Raw genomic sequence first — 18,904 nt, forward strand, 5'->3', positions numbered from 1 at the left:
CCGCATGGTTTATTTTTACCATTTGGTACCTGGTCAAGAAAAAAACCATGCGACAAAACCGTGCCAGGGTTGCAAATTAGGCTCCGCCCATTTTTCCTCCCAGGTGGTTCTTCCCACTTTTTCTTTTCCTCCCAGTTGGTGTGCTCTCATATTTTGGGTTACGGTAGTTCCTTAAAGGCGCGTATACGCAAAAGCTGTTTTGAGTCCCGCCACGATTATTGCGATTTTTGTTGATTTTTTGAATTTTTTGCTATAAAAACCCAAGAAAAAAAAAGAAGAAAAGCTAAGACACTGAGAAAATGTGTGAGAATCTGTTAAAAACATCGAAAACCGCCCAAAAATCGCCATGAAAAACCAAACTACTGTAGCTTTTTTAAAGGGACACACCAGCAAGATAAAGTTGGGGTTTCGCAACGAAATCAAAATTCTCGAACTTTTAGCGGTTTTCACCGATTTCAAAGCGAATTTTCGCCATTTTCAGCGTATTTTTCAGGCGGAATACCAAAAAATGACATCACCTAAACTTCTGAAAATTCAGAAAAAACAAACTTCTGACTCTTCGATTCGTCAGAATTCGTCAGAACATCGAATACAAACAAATCTGTACCCGGAAATTCTAAATTCCAAGTAAAATAGAGACAGAAACGGCATATCTAGCCGAAAAATCTAAAATCTCCTCACATTTCGAGAAAGGGAAATTGGGAAATTGACCCAGATTTCGATAAGCGAATGAAATGAAAAGGGGAATTATGGTAGAACTGCCTTGCCACGTGGATTTTTAGCACCAATTTCAGTAAAATGTATACTCAGAATTGAAAGATTTTTCAGCTTTGTATAGCGAAGTAAAAAGAAATCTCGAGAAGCGAAGTAAAAAAAGTGGGCGGAGCCTAGGAATTTTCGTCGGCTCACTAACTCAACAACAGGTGGAAAGAGCCAAGCCAACCGTTAATTATTTTTCGTTGGTTGGTTATATATGTAGTTGTGGCTATATACGCCCACGGCCGGCTCCGTTTCTATGGGTTACCTAAAATTTATTTTCTCCTTTTTTCTTTTTTTCGTAGAAACGAAAGAAAAGAGAAAATTGGAAAAAGTAACATAACAATACACAATTGATTAGGAGTGGGGAACAAGGGTGTTCAATAGAGAGAAATATATGTGGAATATAATGCAAATTGACCGCATAAAAAGAGAGATGAGTCATTGTGGTATACACTATCTCTGGGAAGAGAAGAAGAAGAGTTTTTATCATACTCTACAGAGAAATAGATAAGAAAGAGACATGTATTTACATAATAGTAAAATGGGTTATAATGGGAAGAAATGGGTGTGAACTAATATAGAATTTCTCAAGTCTCTTGGAGATAATCTTGAAAATTAATGGGGAACAAGTTATGGGTGTTTGAAAGTTTTGAATTTTCTAAAATTCGAAAAACTTGTAAATTGGAAATTTTAGAGAAATTTTGCTCGATTTCAAAATTCGGAAAATTTTCTAGAATTTTTTAGACTAGTATTTTTTAAATTTGCGATATGAATTTTTCTTTTTCCGAATTTTTATAAAATTTTGAGTTGCGAGAACCTCGAATGACTAATGACTAATGAAGTTTTTGTAATTCTGGACATTTTGAAACACATTTTTTGAAAATTTTTAAGATTCAAAAATTTATTGAAAGTGAAAAATTGAAAATTAAGAAATCTCGATTTAAAAAATGTCTTTTTGGAATTTACGAAATTACAACAGCTTAAAAATTCCTAGAACGTTTAAGGGCGAACCTCAGGACCACAATACTTCAACGTCCTAATGTACACTTTGTGAAACAGATTTTTTTCACTATTTTCTATTTTTTCAAATTCCAAAAATTTCCAAGAACCTTTAAAAAGTAATTCAGAAGTTCTTGAAAATTGTTTAAAAACTATATTTTTTTAAATTTAATTTGAATTTAAATATTCAGATTTTAAATTTTTTCCAAGAATAAAATTCTAGCGATTATGTAATTTCTCAAACTACCGAATGTGTAAAGAAAAAATATATGACTGATGAAGATTTTTGTTTTTTGGGCATTTTGAAACAGTTTTTTTTGAGTATTTGCTTAATTCAAAAATTTCCAAAAATTCTGGAAAAAACTCTAAAGTTTTAATTAATTTTTTTTCTATTTTTGAAAAAAGTATGGTGGATAGATTATGAAAATAATGAAGATTTCGTAATTCTGGTCATTTTGAAACACTTTTTTTCGGAAAATTCATAATTTTTCGAAAAAAATTTGAAAAGTTGCGGAAAATTAAAAAAAAAAGATTTTGAAATTCGAAAAATTCTGAAAAAATGGAATGGATGTCTAACCAGAAAAATAATACCACAACAACCTAATATTCATGACCTGAAGCTGATTTTTTGTTCTGAAATTCCTAAATGTTTCAAAATTTTTAACTTGCAAATAAAAATTTTTAAAAACGATTAAAGTTTTGAAAAAAGTTGATTTTAATAGATTTTTTTTTAAAGCCCACAGTATCAAATTTTCAATTTTTTTCAGAAAAACATTGTTTGAAAATTGTAACAAAATTTGGACCATAGCAACATGATTATATGGACAATCAAGGCTGTGCCACGGCGGCCGGCTTTGACTAGGCCTGAGAAAGCCGCGGCCTCAGACGCCTTAAGACGAAAAGCATCGGCCGGCCGCGGCTTTCTCGGCTTTGGATTGAAAAGCCGCGGCCGGCAGCCACTTTGCACAGCCTTGCGGACAATGAACATTTTTGTATTATAGACATTTTGGATTACTTTTTTTGCGAAAATTTTTAATTTTCAAAAAAGGTATAACTTGAAAAAAATCAAAGGACGAACCAGTAAAAAACTGGATTGAATCGCGCCGAAGGCGCACCATCTTGCTGGTTAAATATAACAATGTTGGTTTATGTATTTATTATTAAAATCTGAATTTTTATTTCTGGATTGTATTTTTTTTTCAAAAATCCTTCTAAAAAAGGTGATTTTTGAAAAAAAAAATCATTCAACAACTTCGTGGATCGGAAACACAATACTACAACATCCTAATACCCATATTCTGAAACAGGTTTTTTCAGGATTTTTGGAATTTCATGAAGTTCTGAGAAGAATATATGACTAATGACGCTTCTGGTATTCTGGACATCTTGAAACACTTTTTTTTTGAGAATTTATAATTTTTAAAACATGGCACGATTTGCAAAAATTGGTAGTAAACTTATGGAATTACGAAAAAGTTAATTTTTTAAAAACAAATTAATTTTTTTCTATTCGAAAAATGTTTAAGAAAATAAAATTAATCTGAACACAATACTACAACATTTTAATATTCACAATGTAAAACATGTTTTTTTTTCAGAAATTTTGAAATTTCTAATATTTTAATTTAACAAAACGTTTGAATAAAAAATTATAAAGTTTCGAAAAGTTGATTTTTCAAAAATTGTGATTTTTCAAAGCCGAAAATTTCGAATTTAAATACTTTCAGAAAAGTATTTTTAGAAATTTGTCCAATTTTTGACAATTTTTTATCAATTCTGAAATTACAAAAAATGAAAAAAAAAACCAACATTTCAAAGCTTCTAATTTTGAGAATCAAAAAAATGTGAAACATTTTACACTGTTTTGTAGTGTTTTCAAAATTTAGGTGATGTTCTTTTTTTTCCGATTTTGAACTCTTTCCAATTTTAAAATGTTTTCCAGGATATCCCAAAGCATAATGCCCTTCATATAACGTAGTTTTTTTCCTGAAATTCCAGTAAATTCTGAGTTACCAATAATGACATCATCATTCTTTTATTCCCTCAATTTATTTATTTTAATAAATTTCTGACCCAAAACTTTTCCGGGTCAATTTCCACCCACTATTCAGAATTCAATGGGAAAACTCTAAATACGACAAAAGTTCAGAGAAATGACATCTTTCTGTGAATATTATATACATTTATCCAAATATTGAAATATATAGAATATCAATCCATCATTTTTCTTCTCTTTTCAAATAAAAATCCATGGACCGTGACCTGGAAATGGGGGAGAAGAGGAGGGGAGATATGAAGAAGCTTTTTCGGATGGACCATGATCATCAGTTTAGAGAATGCTTCACTTTCCGTATTTTTGGCGAAAAATTGTCTTGTTGAGTTAGGTATGGCCTAACTTTCTCATCATGAAATTCTAGGCCATCAAAGTTACTAGAAACAGCCTAACATTCCCTTGATATGTTTTCTAGGGTATTTTCCAAGGTGGCCTAACTTTATCAATGCGAAATTTCTAGTCCCCCAAAGTTGCTGGCCAAGAAAATGGCCTAATATACACCTGATGTGTTTTCTAGGTCATTTACCATGATGACCGAACTTTTGCAAGTTGAGTTTTCTAGGCTACTACGGTGAATGGCTTAGAAAATTCTAACATCCAGCCGGTGTGATTTTCCGGTCGTTCACCAAGATGGCCTAACTTTCTCCACGTGAATTTTCTAGGTCACTATAGTGGAAGACGCAGAACCTAGCTAAACATTCCCTTCGTGTGTTTTCTAGACCATTTACAATGATGGACGAACTTTCTCAACGTAAGTTTTCTAGGCCACCAAAGTTACTGGAACAGCAAGGATCTAACGAAGTGTTTTTGAACCATTTATTATGGTGACCTAGAAAATCCATTTTGAAAAAGTTAGGCCACCAAGGTAGATGACCTAGACAACACATCAGTTTTATGTTAGGCCATCATGGTAAATGACCTAGAACACATTGAGTGGATGCTTTTCGTTAATTTCAGATTTCTGGATAATTAGAAATTTTCGGGCTTTTCCGCAAAAAGTTTGTAATTTAGCACCTACCTGGCTCAATTTTTTTGTTAAATTTCTTCCTTGGAATTTTTGAAAATTTCGAGTTTTTGAAATTTCGACAAAATTCTAAATTTTTTAAAGTTTGCATTTTATAATAATCAAATTGTAATTCAAATTGTTCATATAATTTTGAAACGTTTTATGAACTTTTTCAATTAAAAGTTCTAAAATTTTTTCAGAATAAAATTTGAAAAAACATATCGAATTTCAGATTTTTGGCTCAAAACTTGAGCGAAAATGCGAAATTCGAAAAATTGAAATCCCAAAAAATTTGATTTTCAAAGATTCCCACAAATTAAAAATTTTTTCGAAGTTTCTACTTCAAACTGAACAGATTGAATTTCGAATGAAAATTGTTGTAATTTGCCATATACGAAACAGGGACTTTTTCAGAAAATGTGCACCTAAATTTTCTGAAAAAGACTCTAATTGTAAGACTCCTTTTTCAGACCTACGTGAGAATTAGGTGATTAAATTTTGAAAAAGACAAGGAAGTCCTAAAAAAGACTTCCTACTTTTTTTTCAATTCTTCAGTCATCACCAATTATGAAATTTTTAGAATCTAATTTTTTCAAAAATTCCGCAGAATGGAATTTTTTAAAGAATTGCAACATTTTTTTTGAAATTTTTCCCTCTGGAAACAATAAGTTTCTTCCCTCCAATTCGTCATTCTACCTCTATTTTTGTGACATTCCTCCTGCAAAAAAATTAGTTCAAGAAAAAATAATAATACCCAAAAATGTGTGTATTGTTCTGAAAATTCAGTTATAAAGGGGTGAACGAAAATCGTTTTATTATTATTTTTTTTGAAATTCTTGAAAAATTAGTAAGGGTTTTGAAACATTGACGTTTTTCTTTTTTTTTGAAATTTCAAAAATTCAAATTTTGAACTTTTTAAAAATTTAGCTTTTTTGGAGAAATTTCAATATACCTATTCAAGATTTTTCAAAAGTACAGTAGCCTTTTTAAATCAGTTTCAATATTTAAAATTTTGTAATGTTTCAACATCTTCATTTATTCTGTATTAATGCTTAAGTGAAATTCGTCGTTCTGTACAACTGCGCTCTATTTGTAATCTGGCCGAACTTTTCCAATTTCCAAATTTCTAGGCCACCTTGAACAAAAAAGTTTCCAGATGCTTCTACGATCATCATCTCTACTGGGCTCCCTGCTCCTAGTATGCGCCGTTTTGACAGCGGCTCGAGCCTCAATCCTCACAGACTCTCCTCCTCCACAAATTCTGACACGTCAGCTGCGGGTTGGGCGGCAATTTGAAATTTCCAGGGAAATACAAATTTCAGCATTTTCAGAGTTTTCCGTACTCGGTCTCGTTCTACCGTATGCTGGGACACGATCGTCAGTTGCGGCCGTATTATGGTGTCAATGATGAGGTCAGTTGTTGGTCGAGGTGTGAGCAAGGTATGGGCAAGATATGGACAAGACCTTATCCTTGGCCTTGTCCGTGTCCTTGCCTTGGACCGCTCTTGGACCGCCCTTGGTTCGCCCTTGGCTCGCCCTTGGACCACCCTTGGACTGCCCCTTGGACCGCCCTTAGACCGTACTTGGACCGCCCGTGGCTCGCCCTTGGACCGCCCCTGGGCAAGCTATGGGCAAATCATGAGCAATATTTCTTTGCCCATGTCTTGATCAAGCATTGGCCCTAGGCTTAGGTTGTGAACAAGATATGGGTATGACCTTGCCCTTGTCTTGCCTTGCCCTTTCCTTGCCCAACTAAAAGTTAGATGTGCAGGTTGCCGCATTGATCGATTCGATGAACAACAATGATGACGTGGCATCATCATCTGGAGAAGAGGTCTATCCGACGAGACCCAGAAGAAGTGACGGTTTGCGAGGTTCGTTTTATTGGGCAAGGTTCGTAGTTTTGTTTAGTGTGCCTTTCTCGTAGGGGTACGGTAGAAAGTGTAGACAATTTTTTTTTCAAAATTTGCAAAACATTTTATGAATCGATCAGAAAGCTTTCAAGCCTTTGGGAATTTGGGAACTTTTTGAAACATTTTTCAAATTTAAAACAAAAATTTTGAAATGTGTTGTATTCCATCTGAAAGCCCTGGAAGTTTTCAACAAATCTGTGTGATTTTTATTTGGTTAGCTTCTTTTTGAAGCGAGTTACGCGCCTTTTAAATTTCAGCTAAGAGACGCAGAGAAGCGAGAGTGCTCTCGTTTCTCTGCGTCTTTTAAAACTTCAAATCGTCATAACTCGCTTCAAAATTGGTGCAGAAACTAGATTTTTGGTGCATTTTGTTGCAAATTTTGTATATTTTTGGACTTTGTGCCAATGACCCTGAAATGATAGAGGTTTATGCACTGTTTTTGACTGAAAGGGCGGGAAAAGCCTGAAAACTTTCTGTATTAATGAAAAGTGGAACAACTGACAAGACTTTTTCTTTGCAAGAAATTTTTTCTTGACTACTTTCTTCTACAAAAAATTGTGTTTCAAGAATGTCTGAAATTTTTTCAGTGTCTTTGTTTCCAGATGCTCGTCATAAAGATTATTTTTGAAATTCGATTTTCAAAAAAAATGTTTCAAAAAGTTGTCAAGTTCCTAAATTTCAAACAATTTTAGTGACTGAATATCAGCGAAAGTTTGATTTAAACATTTGAAAAGTCCGATCTTATTATTGTTGTCCGAAAAAATTGGAGTTGAGACGCAGACAGTTAATCGAAATATTTCTCTGCGTCTCCACCGACTATGCGCTATTTAGGCTTGTCGCTTCGAGGTGCCTACCGTATTCAGACTGCAAAAAATACTCTCTCGCTCCAATTTTTTCGCACAACAATAATATCAAAACCATTTCAAAAGATGAAGTTTGGGAAAATGCATTTTTTGACATTTTGTGATGAAGTTTTTCTGAAAGCAAGAAATTTGAAACACGGTTATAAATCACCAATGTCAAAATTATAATTTTCCGACAAAAATTAATTTTCTCAAAAAATTGAAATTTTCAGAAATTTTGAGTAAACCAAAAATCCAATGAAATACAAAATTCGCTACAAAACGCACCAAAACTCTAGTCTCTACGACAATTTTGAAGCCAGTTATGAGTTATATTTGAATTTTTCCTATAAGAGACGCAGAGAAACGAGAGCAGTCTCGCTTCTCTGCGTCTCTGCTGACGGATTTTCAAAGACACATAATTCGCTTCAAAAAAAAGCTTGACAAATGAAAACTTCATGGATTTTTTCGAAATTTTTTTGCTTTCATGTTTCTATATTTAAAATAATTGTTTCTTGAAATACATATTTTTTCTCAATTTTGAAAATGTTTCAACAAGTTTCCAAGTTCTTAAGTTTTTTGAATTCGATGTTCCAAAGGTTCTGATATTCTCAAAAAAAAATTAAATTTCGAAGTAATTAATATTCTGAAATTTTAATGAGATTTAAAAATTTTTCAAAAAGTTTCAAAATCCAATGCTCAAATTTTGAAAATTTCAAAAAAACTTCAATCAATGTTCCAAAAAGTAATTTCAAATGTTTCAGAAAGTTTCCAAATACCAAAATTTTGCGACTTTTGTGATGAACTTGACCTATTCAATTTTTAACAATTACAAAAAAAGTTAAATTTTCAAAACAAAACAGTGTTCCAAAAAATTTCTCACAGTGTTTCAAAACTCTGTCAACATGTAAAAATTAAATTAAAAATGTTGTAAACTTGTGTAAATTTCGATTTGTCGAAATTCCGATTTTCCAACAAAACATTAAAGGGGGGGGGGCATGAAAAAAAGTAATGTTCTCGAAATTCCGTTTGAATATGCCCCTCGAGGAGTTGAACTTGTGGGGCCGAGGATTGAGGGTGCGGCGCAGCTACCGACTGAGCCACGCGGGGAAAGAGAAAGCGGCCGCCCGATTGCATACATAAAGGCGAGGACGACAGCTGTACGCAGAGTGACATTAAGCGTTGTACACCGTCACGGTAGAATGCATATCATAACTCCAAAAAACCTCCGAAAAATCTCCTGTCCCCCCACCTTTAAATTTAAAAATATGATTTCGAAAAAAAATATCCTGAAAATTTGAAAACTATGGGATCAATTCGGATTTCTCTTTGGGTATTTCTACAATTTGAAAAGGTTTCCAAAATGTTGAAATTCAAGATTTTTATTCAAATCTTGAAAACTTCAAAAACAAACTTTGATTAAAAAAACAATATTCCAAAAAAAATTTTCAATGTTTCAAAAAGTTTCCAGATACCAAAATTTTGCGAATTTCGTGATCAACTCGAAAATGGGATAATTCTAAAATTCAAAAAATTGAATTCAAGTTTCAACTATTTCAAAACAAAGATTATATATTAAAGCTCAAAAATTACAATTTTGAATTTTTTAATGTTTTAAAACTCTGTCAAAGCTAGAAATCATATTTCTCAAATTATGTCGCTCATCCCCTCAAAAAATCAATTTTTCAGGATACGCCTGCCGCTTCAAATTCTGTAGGATCTACGACGCGTGATTTTTGACAATTTCAATTTTTGATGATTTTTCTTGTTTCTGCAGCGTTTTCCCAATTTTCTATTTTTCAAAATCTCCCATTCTTTTTCAAATTTTTCAATTTTCATCCCCTAAAAATGTCAGTTCGTCTCCCGTTCTTCCCTAAAGCAAACAAATTGTTCTTCTTCTCCTCTCAACGAAAAAATCAATCAAATCAATCAATCAATAAAATATCGACAACTTGTTTATACAGACATAAAATTGTTCTAGAAAATTCCAGAAAAAAGTCTATTGAGCCGGTGATCTTGATCCTTTCATTGATCCTTTCACTTGTTTTGTTGCTCCTTCTGCACTTGTAGCATGAGCCGGTGACTGAGATCCAGGACGTTTCGATTTCGAAGTGGCCGTGGGATTGGCGGCCACGGCCGCGACCGCCTGTTTACTCTTCTTCTCGCGTATCATTGCTTTCTCACTTTGAATCGATTCAATGTCTCTGAAATTGTTTTTATTTATTTGAGATTTTTGATTGCCTAAAAAATTTTTCTCCGTTTCATCGAATCGAAAAGGTTGGAAAACTTTTATGAAAATTCAATCACATCATTTATTTTTAAAAAAATTCTAGTTTCGCTGATTTTTGAAATTTTTTAGAACTGGATTTTGACATTAGAAAGAAGCGGTTCTCAGAAATTAAAAATGATGATAAGAATGATGATATTTAACGCTGAAATAAATTTAAATTTTGCGATTTAAATTTTGTAAAATTAGAAAATTTAAACTCTGATTCCAGAAATATAGAAAATAAGAAACCTCGATGTTTCGAAATTCTTTCTTATCCGAATTGTAATTTTTTAAAAAATTCAAAAGACACATTACTACAGAATCCCAAAAAAATCTTCATATTCTGTAACAGTTTTTTTTCCAGAAATTCAACATTTTCAAAATATGGGAAGAGAAGTTATGAAATTTTTTTTCAATTAATCGAAAATTTCAAAATTTTCCAAATTCCTAAAAAACTAACACCAAGATTCTTTCATCAAAAACTCAAATTTAAAAAATTATTTTCTTCAGTTTCAACGAATTTATAAAATTTTGAAAGTTCTACGAAAACTCAATCCATTGAAAATTCAAAAAATTCAAAAAAAACTAACGCCAGCGTTCTCTCATCCGACTTATCAGCCAATGGAATGTGTGGAGGTGGTACACCGACCGAAAAATCGTCATTCAATGGTTTCGAACCAGAACTTGACGCCGTCGCCATGAATCCACCTCCAGACGGCGTTGTATTGATCTTTTGAACTCCGGGTTGCACTAATGAAATGTCTCCCTCGCCGTCATAATTCTTCTTTTTACCTCCACAAAGAAAAATTGGAAATAGGGTAAGTGTCTGGAAATTATGGATGGTAGAAAATAGAAAAAACGTTATATTCGGAATCTAAAACTCTGATTCTATGCAAAAACAAAAAATAGAACAAAAAACTTGTATTTTCTGAATTTTTAAAGTTTTAATAGCATGCAAAAAGAAACGAAAACTTGAAAATCCGAAATCTAAAATGGACATCTGAAACTGGATTTTCTGAAACTGGATTTTCTGTTGTTTTCTCAAATATTCAAGTTTGTTATTATTTGGATTTTTAATGCAAAAACAGAAATTACGTTGTAACTGAATGTGAATGAGTTGCATTAATCTTGTTTTGAATTTTTTTGTTTTTTGAATCAGAAATTTTATTTTCAAAACATTTTATTTTTGAACCGCTTCAATCAGCTGGCTGGTGTGTCTTCGGCGCGAAATAGTGCAGTTTTTTCGAAAGATAATCTGTCATCTAGTGATTTATAAACTTTAAAAAAAAGGAAAATTCTAAAAATTCAAGAATCTTTTTTGAAAATTAGAAACCCCGAAATTTTTCGGTTTCAAAACCTTAATTCCACAAATTAGATTTTTAGAATTTCTAATAGGGTTCCGAAAAAAGCTCAGTCATGAGCTTAAGCTCACGTGAGCTCATCATGAAGCAGGCTCTTACGAGCCTTTTTCGACGCTACGTCAAAGCTCATATAGGCTCATTTGACGAAAATATTGATTTTGAAAAAAGCTCATCGAGGCTCATTTGACGTAATTATTGATTTTGATAAAAGCTCATCAAGGCTCATTTGCAAAAAAGCTCACGTCGACTCTTTTTCAAAAAAAAGGCTCACGGAAGCATAGTTGAAAAAATGAACTGGAAAAATGTTCACGTGGCAAAAATAATAATATTAGGGGTTTGCAAAAGTAATGCGCGTCAAGTTTGGTGTTTTGTATCTCACCCAAAACAAACGGTTTGTGTTCAATTTTTTTTTGTTTTAAAAAGCGCGTTCTTGGGCTTCACTTTGTTATATTTTCATGAAAAAATAATGTTCTCGAAATTCCGTTTGAATATGCCCCTCGGTGACTTGAACTTGTCGAGGCGAGTGTTGAAGGTGCGGCGCCGCTACCGACTGAGCCACGCGGGCAAAGAGAAAGCGGCCGCCCGATTGCATACATAAATAGATTAAAAAGATTTTTAAAAGTTTTTCAGAAATGCGCAAAACTAAATGAAAGTTTTGAAAATTGACCGAAAATTTAGAAATGTTTTGTCAGAAGTTTCTCTTAAATTCTCGAAAATTGACAATTTAAAAAATTCCAATGCAGTCCATCAGAAACACAATATTACAACATCCCAATCTTAATATTCTGAAACAGTTTTTTTTTCAGAAACATAAAGAATTTTCAAAATTTCGGATAAACAATTTGAAAAACAAATCAGAATTTTCGGAAAAATGTTTTTTTGTGGTTTCCAGTAGTTTTTTGTAAAAAAGTTTCCAAACTTTTGAAACAAATTTCCATGAATATTTAATCAAACTAAAAATCCAGTTTCAGAATTTCCATTTCGAAATTCGAATTTTCGAATTGTTTTGTTGTCATCATTCCTGTGTTTCAAAACCCCAAATGATAAAAGAAATCTCGGAAAATTTTTTAGTTTTAAAATTCTTAAAGGGGGACTCCGACCAAAAATTTTTATTGCATTAAAATGTTTCAAAAAATATGTATTTTCATAATATTATTGCGAAAAAATTCAAAAAAAATCCTAAATCCCCGAAAAACGGCGTTGAAAAAAAAAGGATTTGAATTCCCGCGCAGTGAGAAACCTAGGCCACGGCATCATAGCGTCTTTCTTACATGGAAATTTTTCCGGATTTTTACGGTGCTCATCCGGCAAATTAAAAATGTAAAAAACCACTGTCGGCCACTTGAAAAAACGGTTGTCAGGCGCTGTGGCCTAGGTTTCTCACTGCGCGGGAATTCAAATCCTCGTCCCTCTTAGCACCTTTTTTTTGAAAATTTTTCGCTTTTAACGGCATTTTTCGAGGATTTCGGATTTTTTTTTCGAATTTTTTTGCTATAATATTAGGAAAATAGACAATTGTTCAAACATTTTAATGCAATAAAAATTTTTGGTCGGAGTCCTCCTTTAAAACCAAAAAGTTTAAAACACTTGAAATCTGAACAAAAAAACGTTTTCAGCTTCAGAACATTTTACAAATCATGTTTTTGAAATCTCCGATTTATCTAAGCAATGGAAACCTCAAAAAATAAAATAACAAAATCTCTGAAAAATTGAAAATCCACAAAAATTTTTTTCACAATTTCCGAAAAATACCATTTTTTTAAAGCATCGCAAACCCCTGTTAAAAATTATGAAAATAGTATAAATTTGTTTAAAATTTGAAAACTTCCCAAAATTCTCAAAAAAATCGAGAAATCGAAAATTCTCAAAACTTTCTTTTCAAAATTTTGCTGAAGCTCGGCCTTACCAGAAAACTGATTTGAAAGAGAATAACTGCGATCATTTTGCATCAAAATCGACACGCCTGTTTCTGGTTTATTTACGAAAATTTATTCGAAAATGATTTGGAAATTTTCAAGAAGCGTCAAAATTACAAAACCCATCACGCTGAGACATCCCTAACAGGAAATAGTTTTTTGAACAACTTTAACCTAGTTTAGAGAACAGAAAAATTTTTGAAAAAAAAAATGAAATTCCCGGGTTCTGAATTCGGGGTCCGGAATTCGGGGTTCTGGAATCCGGGGTCCAGAATCCCGGTCCTGGGTCCTGGGTCCTGGGTCCTGGGTCCTGGGTCCTGGGTCCTGGGTCCTGGGTCCTGGGTCCTGGGTCCTGGGTCCTGGGTCCTGGGTCCTGGGTCCTGGGTCCTGGGTCCTGGGTCCTGGGTCCTGGGTCCTGGGTCCTGGGTCCTGGGTCCTGGGTCCTGGGTTCTGGGTCATATCAGAATCAAAATATTTCCAAAAAATATTTTATTGACTTCTCCAAAACTAAAACAGATCAATGAACTTCTTCTAGTAAACTGGACCCATTTGAAAAATCGTCACTTTTCATTCCAATTAAATCCTGCTCCATCCACTGTTTCATCGTTTCCAATTCTTCGATTTTTGCATTTTTACACAGGATACTGTACCATGGTTGTGTAGCCGAACCCAAATTGATTTTGATTTTGTGAAAATCCACTAAAAAGTACAGTACTGCCAAAGCAAGTGTCTCGTTGGATACTTGGGCGGTACGACCGATGAAACTGAAGTCGTGAAGGACGGCGAGGGCACTGTCAAGCACTGGAAACATGATATTTATCAATGGAGCGCGTTTTCAACTTTTGGATTTTTGAAAAAAATGTTTTTAATTTTCAAAACTTTTATATTTTCTAATTTTAACTTTTTCAATTTTCTGAAGTTCAGACACAGAAAATTCAATTTTTGAATTATTTTAATTTTCCAGAATTTTAAAGAATTTGAAATTTTAAAATTTTCAGATTTCTAGATTTTTCAGAATGTCCTGATTTTGGAAAATTTCGAAAAATCATCTTTGTTGTTTTTTTTCCAAAATTTTTCAATTTTTCAGATTGCCAGATTTTCAACTTTTTTCCAAATTTCGAAAAATTTATTTTTCCCAAATTCTCACTTCGAAACTGCTCAAACTCAACCGGATTCACCGCTCGAATGTAGTCCAAATAGAGTGCCAAAATCTACAAAACTACAGTAATCTCAATTACAGTAACCCATTGCTCACCCGCCACGCGTCATCATGATTTTTACATCGTGCCGATGCTGGAAATGCCAAATTTTCAGCCACTTCATGATAAATATCTGATCGTTTTTGGGATTTTTCTACAGTAGAAAATGCTAAACTTTGATTTTGAGTTTCCTTTTTTTTCGGAATTTCAGTGGGGTTTGCTCCATTGTTTTCCTTAAAAATTTGAATTTCGCAGTTTTTTTGGTGGCCGAGAAAATTTTCTAGGCCATAAAAATTTACATTTTCTTTTTTCCCACACGAAACTAGCAGCCAAACCATAGAAACGGACAGAATGTTGATTGAAATTAGAGCAAATAGAAACGGCATTTTTTAGATCGATTAAAAAATTTAAACTGAAATTTCTCATTTTTTTATTTTGCGAAAAGTTGAATTTAAACCCCCGCGCAAAATAAAATGTGTCATCTGCAAACACCCTCACGTCACACTGCGTACTCGTGCACTCAACTTTACGCGCAAAGTACCATTTTGGGAGCCAAAAATAAAAATGCCCCGTTCTCCGTGAGTTTTCAGCCTATTTTAGTGATTATTTTTGTAAAATATTGATTTTTAAGCAGCCGATATGATAGAGATCGTCGTGATCGAGATAGAGACCGCCATAGGGGTCAAAAAGATCATTCTAGTGTAAGAAAATGTTTTATTGAAAATAAAAATTATTTTTGGTTCAGGAGGTCGCCAGAATGAAGGAGAAGATGAGGAGCAATTTGGAGACTGCTAGAAATTCAGATTCCTCGAGTTTAGCGCCAAAACAGTCTGGAAAATTCGAGGAATTGAGTGCAGCGGAGCACTTGGCACGGACCAAAGCTATCGAGCAAATCGAGGAGGGCGGATTTCAAGTCGGCAGTTTTAGAAGTGGTTCAGCGGCTAAAAAAGTGGGAGTTTTGCGGAATTTTTTCAAAAATTTTGAAACTTTTAGATTCAAAAATCAACAAAAGAGACGTCCCACGATGCGGCGATTTTCGGTCCAGCTTGGAAGTCGGCAGCGCAGCGGAAAGCTATTGAAAAGGTATTTTTTCTGAAATTTAAGCCGGGAATTCGAAAAATCCAATTTCCAGAAAGAATCCGACGTCTCCACAATCAATCTACCCACCGTACCAGCTCCACCACTCAATTCGATGGCTCCAATGGTTCCGAGTCATGTAAATTTGAATTTCCCGCCTAAAAATTATAATTTCTCAATTTTCAGATGAATTCCGAACATTCAGCCGCCCGAAAAGCCGAGTGGAAAGTGTTCTGGACCGGCCTTCGCCAGCAATTAATTGCTGATAATCACTAATTATTTTTTATATTTTTTACCTCTCTTCCTTTACGTGTCAAATTTGAATTTTTGAATTTTTTCTCTGTATAAATTGCTTTCTATAACTCGATGAGTGACCGAATATGATGAAAAAGTGTATATTTTGCAAAAAAAAAATCTAAAATTGAAAAAAAGAAATTAAAGGCGCATCGAGGAAATTTGTCAATGGACTCTCGCCACGAAAACGGTACGGAGTGGAAATTTGGAATTTTGTTTTGGGGAATCTCCGCAAATTTCCGATGCTTTTCTGGGTGTTTCGGACCTGAAAACCTATAAAAATAGTGTTAAAATTGAAAAATAAAGTGTACAAGACCTATTTTGTGCCTTCATCTCAGAATTTTTTCTAAACTTGCTCATTTATAGTTTCAAATACGGGCTTTCTTGTGGTGTATTCGGTTTTCTGCACAAATTTCTAAAAGCCGAGAAAAGTCCATCTGAAAATATGCTGTTTTTTTGGTCTCCTCCTTCCCTTTCACTTTTCCCCCTTTCCTCTATACATTCTCCACTGTGGAAGAAACGAGCAACAGTGGGCGAGTGGATAGTGGGGACGAATAGTAATCACAAGTTTGGGGTTCGATTCCGTCACTGTCCATTTTCTTGTTTCTTTTTTTTTCTTTGATGTTGGAGGAATGTTTTGAACTTTTCGAAAATCAAAGCTATGTTTGCTCTATTATTTCAGTAGGAAAAAAGCTCGAAAAAGTATTAATTTCTGAAAAATTCTTGAAGCACTGCTGAAAAGCCTTATCTACTCAAAATGTCAGTCGAAATTTCCCTATTTGATCATATTGGTTGCGGAACTGTTATAAATCAGTCAAGAAGTATGTAAATCTATGTTTTCACAATATTTGAGTGCTATTGGGTGATTTTCGAAGGACTACGATTCATTGGAGTTTTGGAAGAAATCACTTATTTCGGATTTCAAAACGGATATAGGCTACAGAATCTTGTGAAAAGACTCATTTTATCATTTTTATGCGTTTAGAATTCATTTTAGCACATTTGAACAATTTTCGAAAAATTGAAAATTTCGCAAAGGGGGTACCCATGGCAAAAAATTTTTTCAAAAAATTGTTTTTTTGAAAAATGAGGAAACTTTGTCAGATTGTAGAGAAACCTTTAAAGTTGCGATTGACACTCAAACAAAAAACTCCCATTAACCCTTTCAAAAACTCACTCCAAAAGTGAGAAATTAATACTGAAATCACTTAAACAGTCCATAACTCGACTTCTAGAAATTTGTGCAGAAAACCGAATACACCACGAGAAAGCCCGTATTTGAAACTATAAATGAGCAAATTTAGAAAAAATTCTGAGATGAAGGCTAAACATGGTTCCCTTGTGAAACCATTTTTTCACTTTTTTTTTTTTCAAAAATTCACCTAAAGGACCTATTTCCTGAAAACGTTATTTGTAAAAGTTCGAAAAAATAATTAACGGCGCATCAAGAAAATATGTCAGTGGGCTCTCGCCACGAAAACGGAGGGAACTGTAGTTGAAACTTCGAAACTGGTTTTTCGAAAATTTCGCAATTTCTTGAGCTGTTTCCGCGGGAATTCAGGCTGTTTCTGGTCGGAAACTGATGGAAAACTGAAAAAAAGGCCTAAGAAATCTATTTTAAGCATGAATAATCATAAAATTTCTGAAAATTAGGTCGAAAAAACGAATTTTTAAGTAGGACCCATTAATTTCGTTTTCTCCCTCTTTTTTATCCAAAATTCACCTAGATCCGTTCATCGAAACACCTAAAAAGCACCCAAAAAGTTCACGCGAAAAATAATTAAAAACGTGAAAAAATGATGACAAATCCCGGAAAAAGCTGGGTTGGTGACCCCGTGGCACGTGGCACACACTGCCACGTCGCAAGACCGCCCATGGGTGACCCATTGACCTCCAAAGGCAGCCAGTTGAATTCATTTGACCAGTCTGGACTATCCAGCAATCACAAACCGTCCAAATCGTGAGTTTCTCTGAAATTTTGTGGTTTTTTTGAGAATTTTCGGCTCGGAATTCGGTCAAATTTCCGATTTTTTAGCTGAAAAATAGCCAATAAGCCATGCAAAACAGCTAAAACCAGAAGCAAAAATAGTCAGTAGCGCTGTTTTTGCTGTTTTTCCTAAAAATTTTTTCGAACATTTCCGAAATTTCTGATTTTTTTTTTCAGGGATTTTTGGCTGGAAATTGGCTAGAAAGCCTTCGGCGCCACTGTTTTCTCGAAAACTTTCGAAAAACAAGAAAACATTTTGAGCTAAAAAACAACATTTGCATCATTTTTTAAAAATCGATTTTTGCAGAATCAACAAGATGAACACCTCAAACATCGACTCGCTTTCCGACGGCATTCAACACCTTCGTCTCGCCGAGAAGTTCTCTCCCCTTATGACGCCACCACCATCGGAAACCAAGTCTCTCAAATCGACATCCAACCACTCGGAGCACGAGAAACACGACAAGAACGCCTACATTGAGTCGTTGAAGGAGGAGCGTGAGCAGCTCTCTCACTGTTCCGACGGCTTCAATCACGTCTTCACTCTTATCGATAAGGAGATCAAGAGAATCGGAGGAGGCGATCAGCACGAAGCAGCGGTTCCTGGAGCACCTGCTACGCTCTCGGAGATCATCATGGTGCCAGTGGAGCAGTATCCGACTTACAACTTTGTCGGACGCATCTTGGGACCACGTGGAACGACTGCCAAGCAGCTCGAGTCTACTACCGGATGCCGTGTAACGATTTTGGGTCGTAACAAGAAGGATAAGGATGGCAACACGTCGTCTGTCGACGTTTCTTCTCCACCGGACAATGGTCCACTGAGAGTGGAGGTTTCGGTGCCAGCTGATGCTCCAGACGCTGTTCGTCGCATGGAAACTGGAGTTTCTGTCGTCAAGGCGCTTCTGATTCCACCGGTAAGAATATGTTTCAGGGAAAATAGTCGAAAAATCGATAAAAAAGTAGCCTCAAACTACGCAGAACATTTTTTCTGAAAAAGTGGGCGGAGCTTAAATTGCCAGCTATACAGGGATTTTTGAATTTGGCGCCAAAAACCGCAATTCGATAATGAAAATTTGGACATCTATTGTCGGAATAAAAAAAGTGAGACTCGGTGTTTGCGTACTTTGATTCCCGCCTCCCCCCACCGACGCTCCGCCCATCGCTTTGCAAGTGCGGCGTGGTGTTTTAGCGCCACTTGGGAGATCATCGAATTTAATGAGATTTTC

The 18,904-nt window shown here is 34.5% G+C and overlaps 4 protein-coding genes across 4 annotated transcripts in view; 3 read left to right on the top strand and 1 right to left on the bottom strand.

Annotated features, from left to right (window-relative positions):
- Nucleotides 1–5,973: 5,973 nt before the first annotated feature.
- On the top strand, nucleotides 5,974–9,305 carry CBG21518 (the record flags this gene model as incomplete). Its single annotated transcript, XM_002632566.2, has 4 exons — nucleotides 5,974–6,096; nucleotides 6,149–6,229; nucleotides 6,589–6,691; nucleotides 9,262–9,305. 4 exons carry the CDS (start codon nucleotides 5,974–5,976, stop codon nucleotides 9,303–9,305), a joined length of 351 nt encoding a protein of 116 aa, XP_002632612.2.
- Nucleotides 9,306–9,571: 266 nt separating this feature from the next.
- Nucleotides 9,572–14,703, bottom strand: CBG21520 (the record flags this gene model as incomplete). The annotated part of the gene is made up of 5 exons (XM_045244862.1): nucleotides 9,572–9,776; nucleotides 10,432–10,667; nucleotides 13,645–13,919; nucleotides 14,266–14,329; nucleotides 14,374–14,703. The coding sequence occupies 5 exons, from the start codon at nucleotides 14,701–14,703 to the stop codon at nucleotides 9,572–9,574; spliced, it is 1,110 nt and encodes a 369-aa protein (XP_045097327.1).
- Nucleotides 14,704–15,074: 371 nt separating this feature from the next.
- On the top strand, nucleotides 15,075–15,670 carry CBG21521 (the record flags this gene model as incomplete). Its single annotated transcript, XM_002632568.2, has 4 exons — nucleotides 15,075–15,266; nucleotides 15,311–15,400; nucleotides 15,450–15,533; nucleotides 15,581–15,670. The coding sequence occupies 4 exons, from the start codon at nucleotides 15,075–15,077 to the stop codon at nucleotides 15,668–15,670; spliced, it is 456 nt and encodes a 151-aa protein (XP_002632614.2).
- A 1,892-nt stretch (nucleotides 15,671–17,562) lies between these two features.
- CBG21522 overlaps nucleotides 17,563–18,904 on the top strand; it is a gene marked incomplete at both ends in the record, with an annotated part of 2,636 nt that continues 1,294 nt past the window's right edge. The window contains 2 exons of the mRNA XM_002632569.1: nucleotides 17,563–17,648; nucleotides 17,983–18,592. Coding sequence (XP_002632615.1) covers nucleotides 17,563–17,648; nucleotides 17,983–18,592 — 696 coding nt within the window. The remainder of the gene's footprint in view (nucleotides 17,649–17,982; nucleotides 18,593–18,904) is intronic.

This window comes from Caenorhabditis briggsae (assembly GCF_000004555.2).
Source record: "Caenorhabditis briggsae complete genome, chrIV, whole genome shotgun sequence".
NCBI lineage: Eukaryota > Metazoa > Nematoda > Chromadorea > Rhabditida > Rhabditidae > Caenorhabditis > Caenorhabditis briggsae.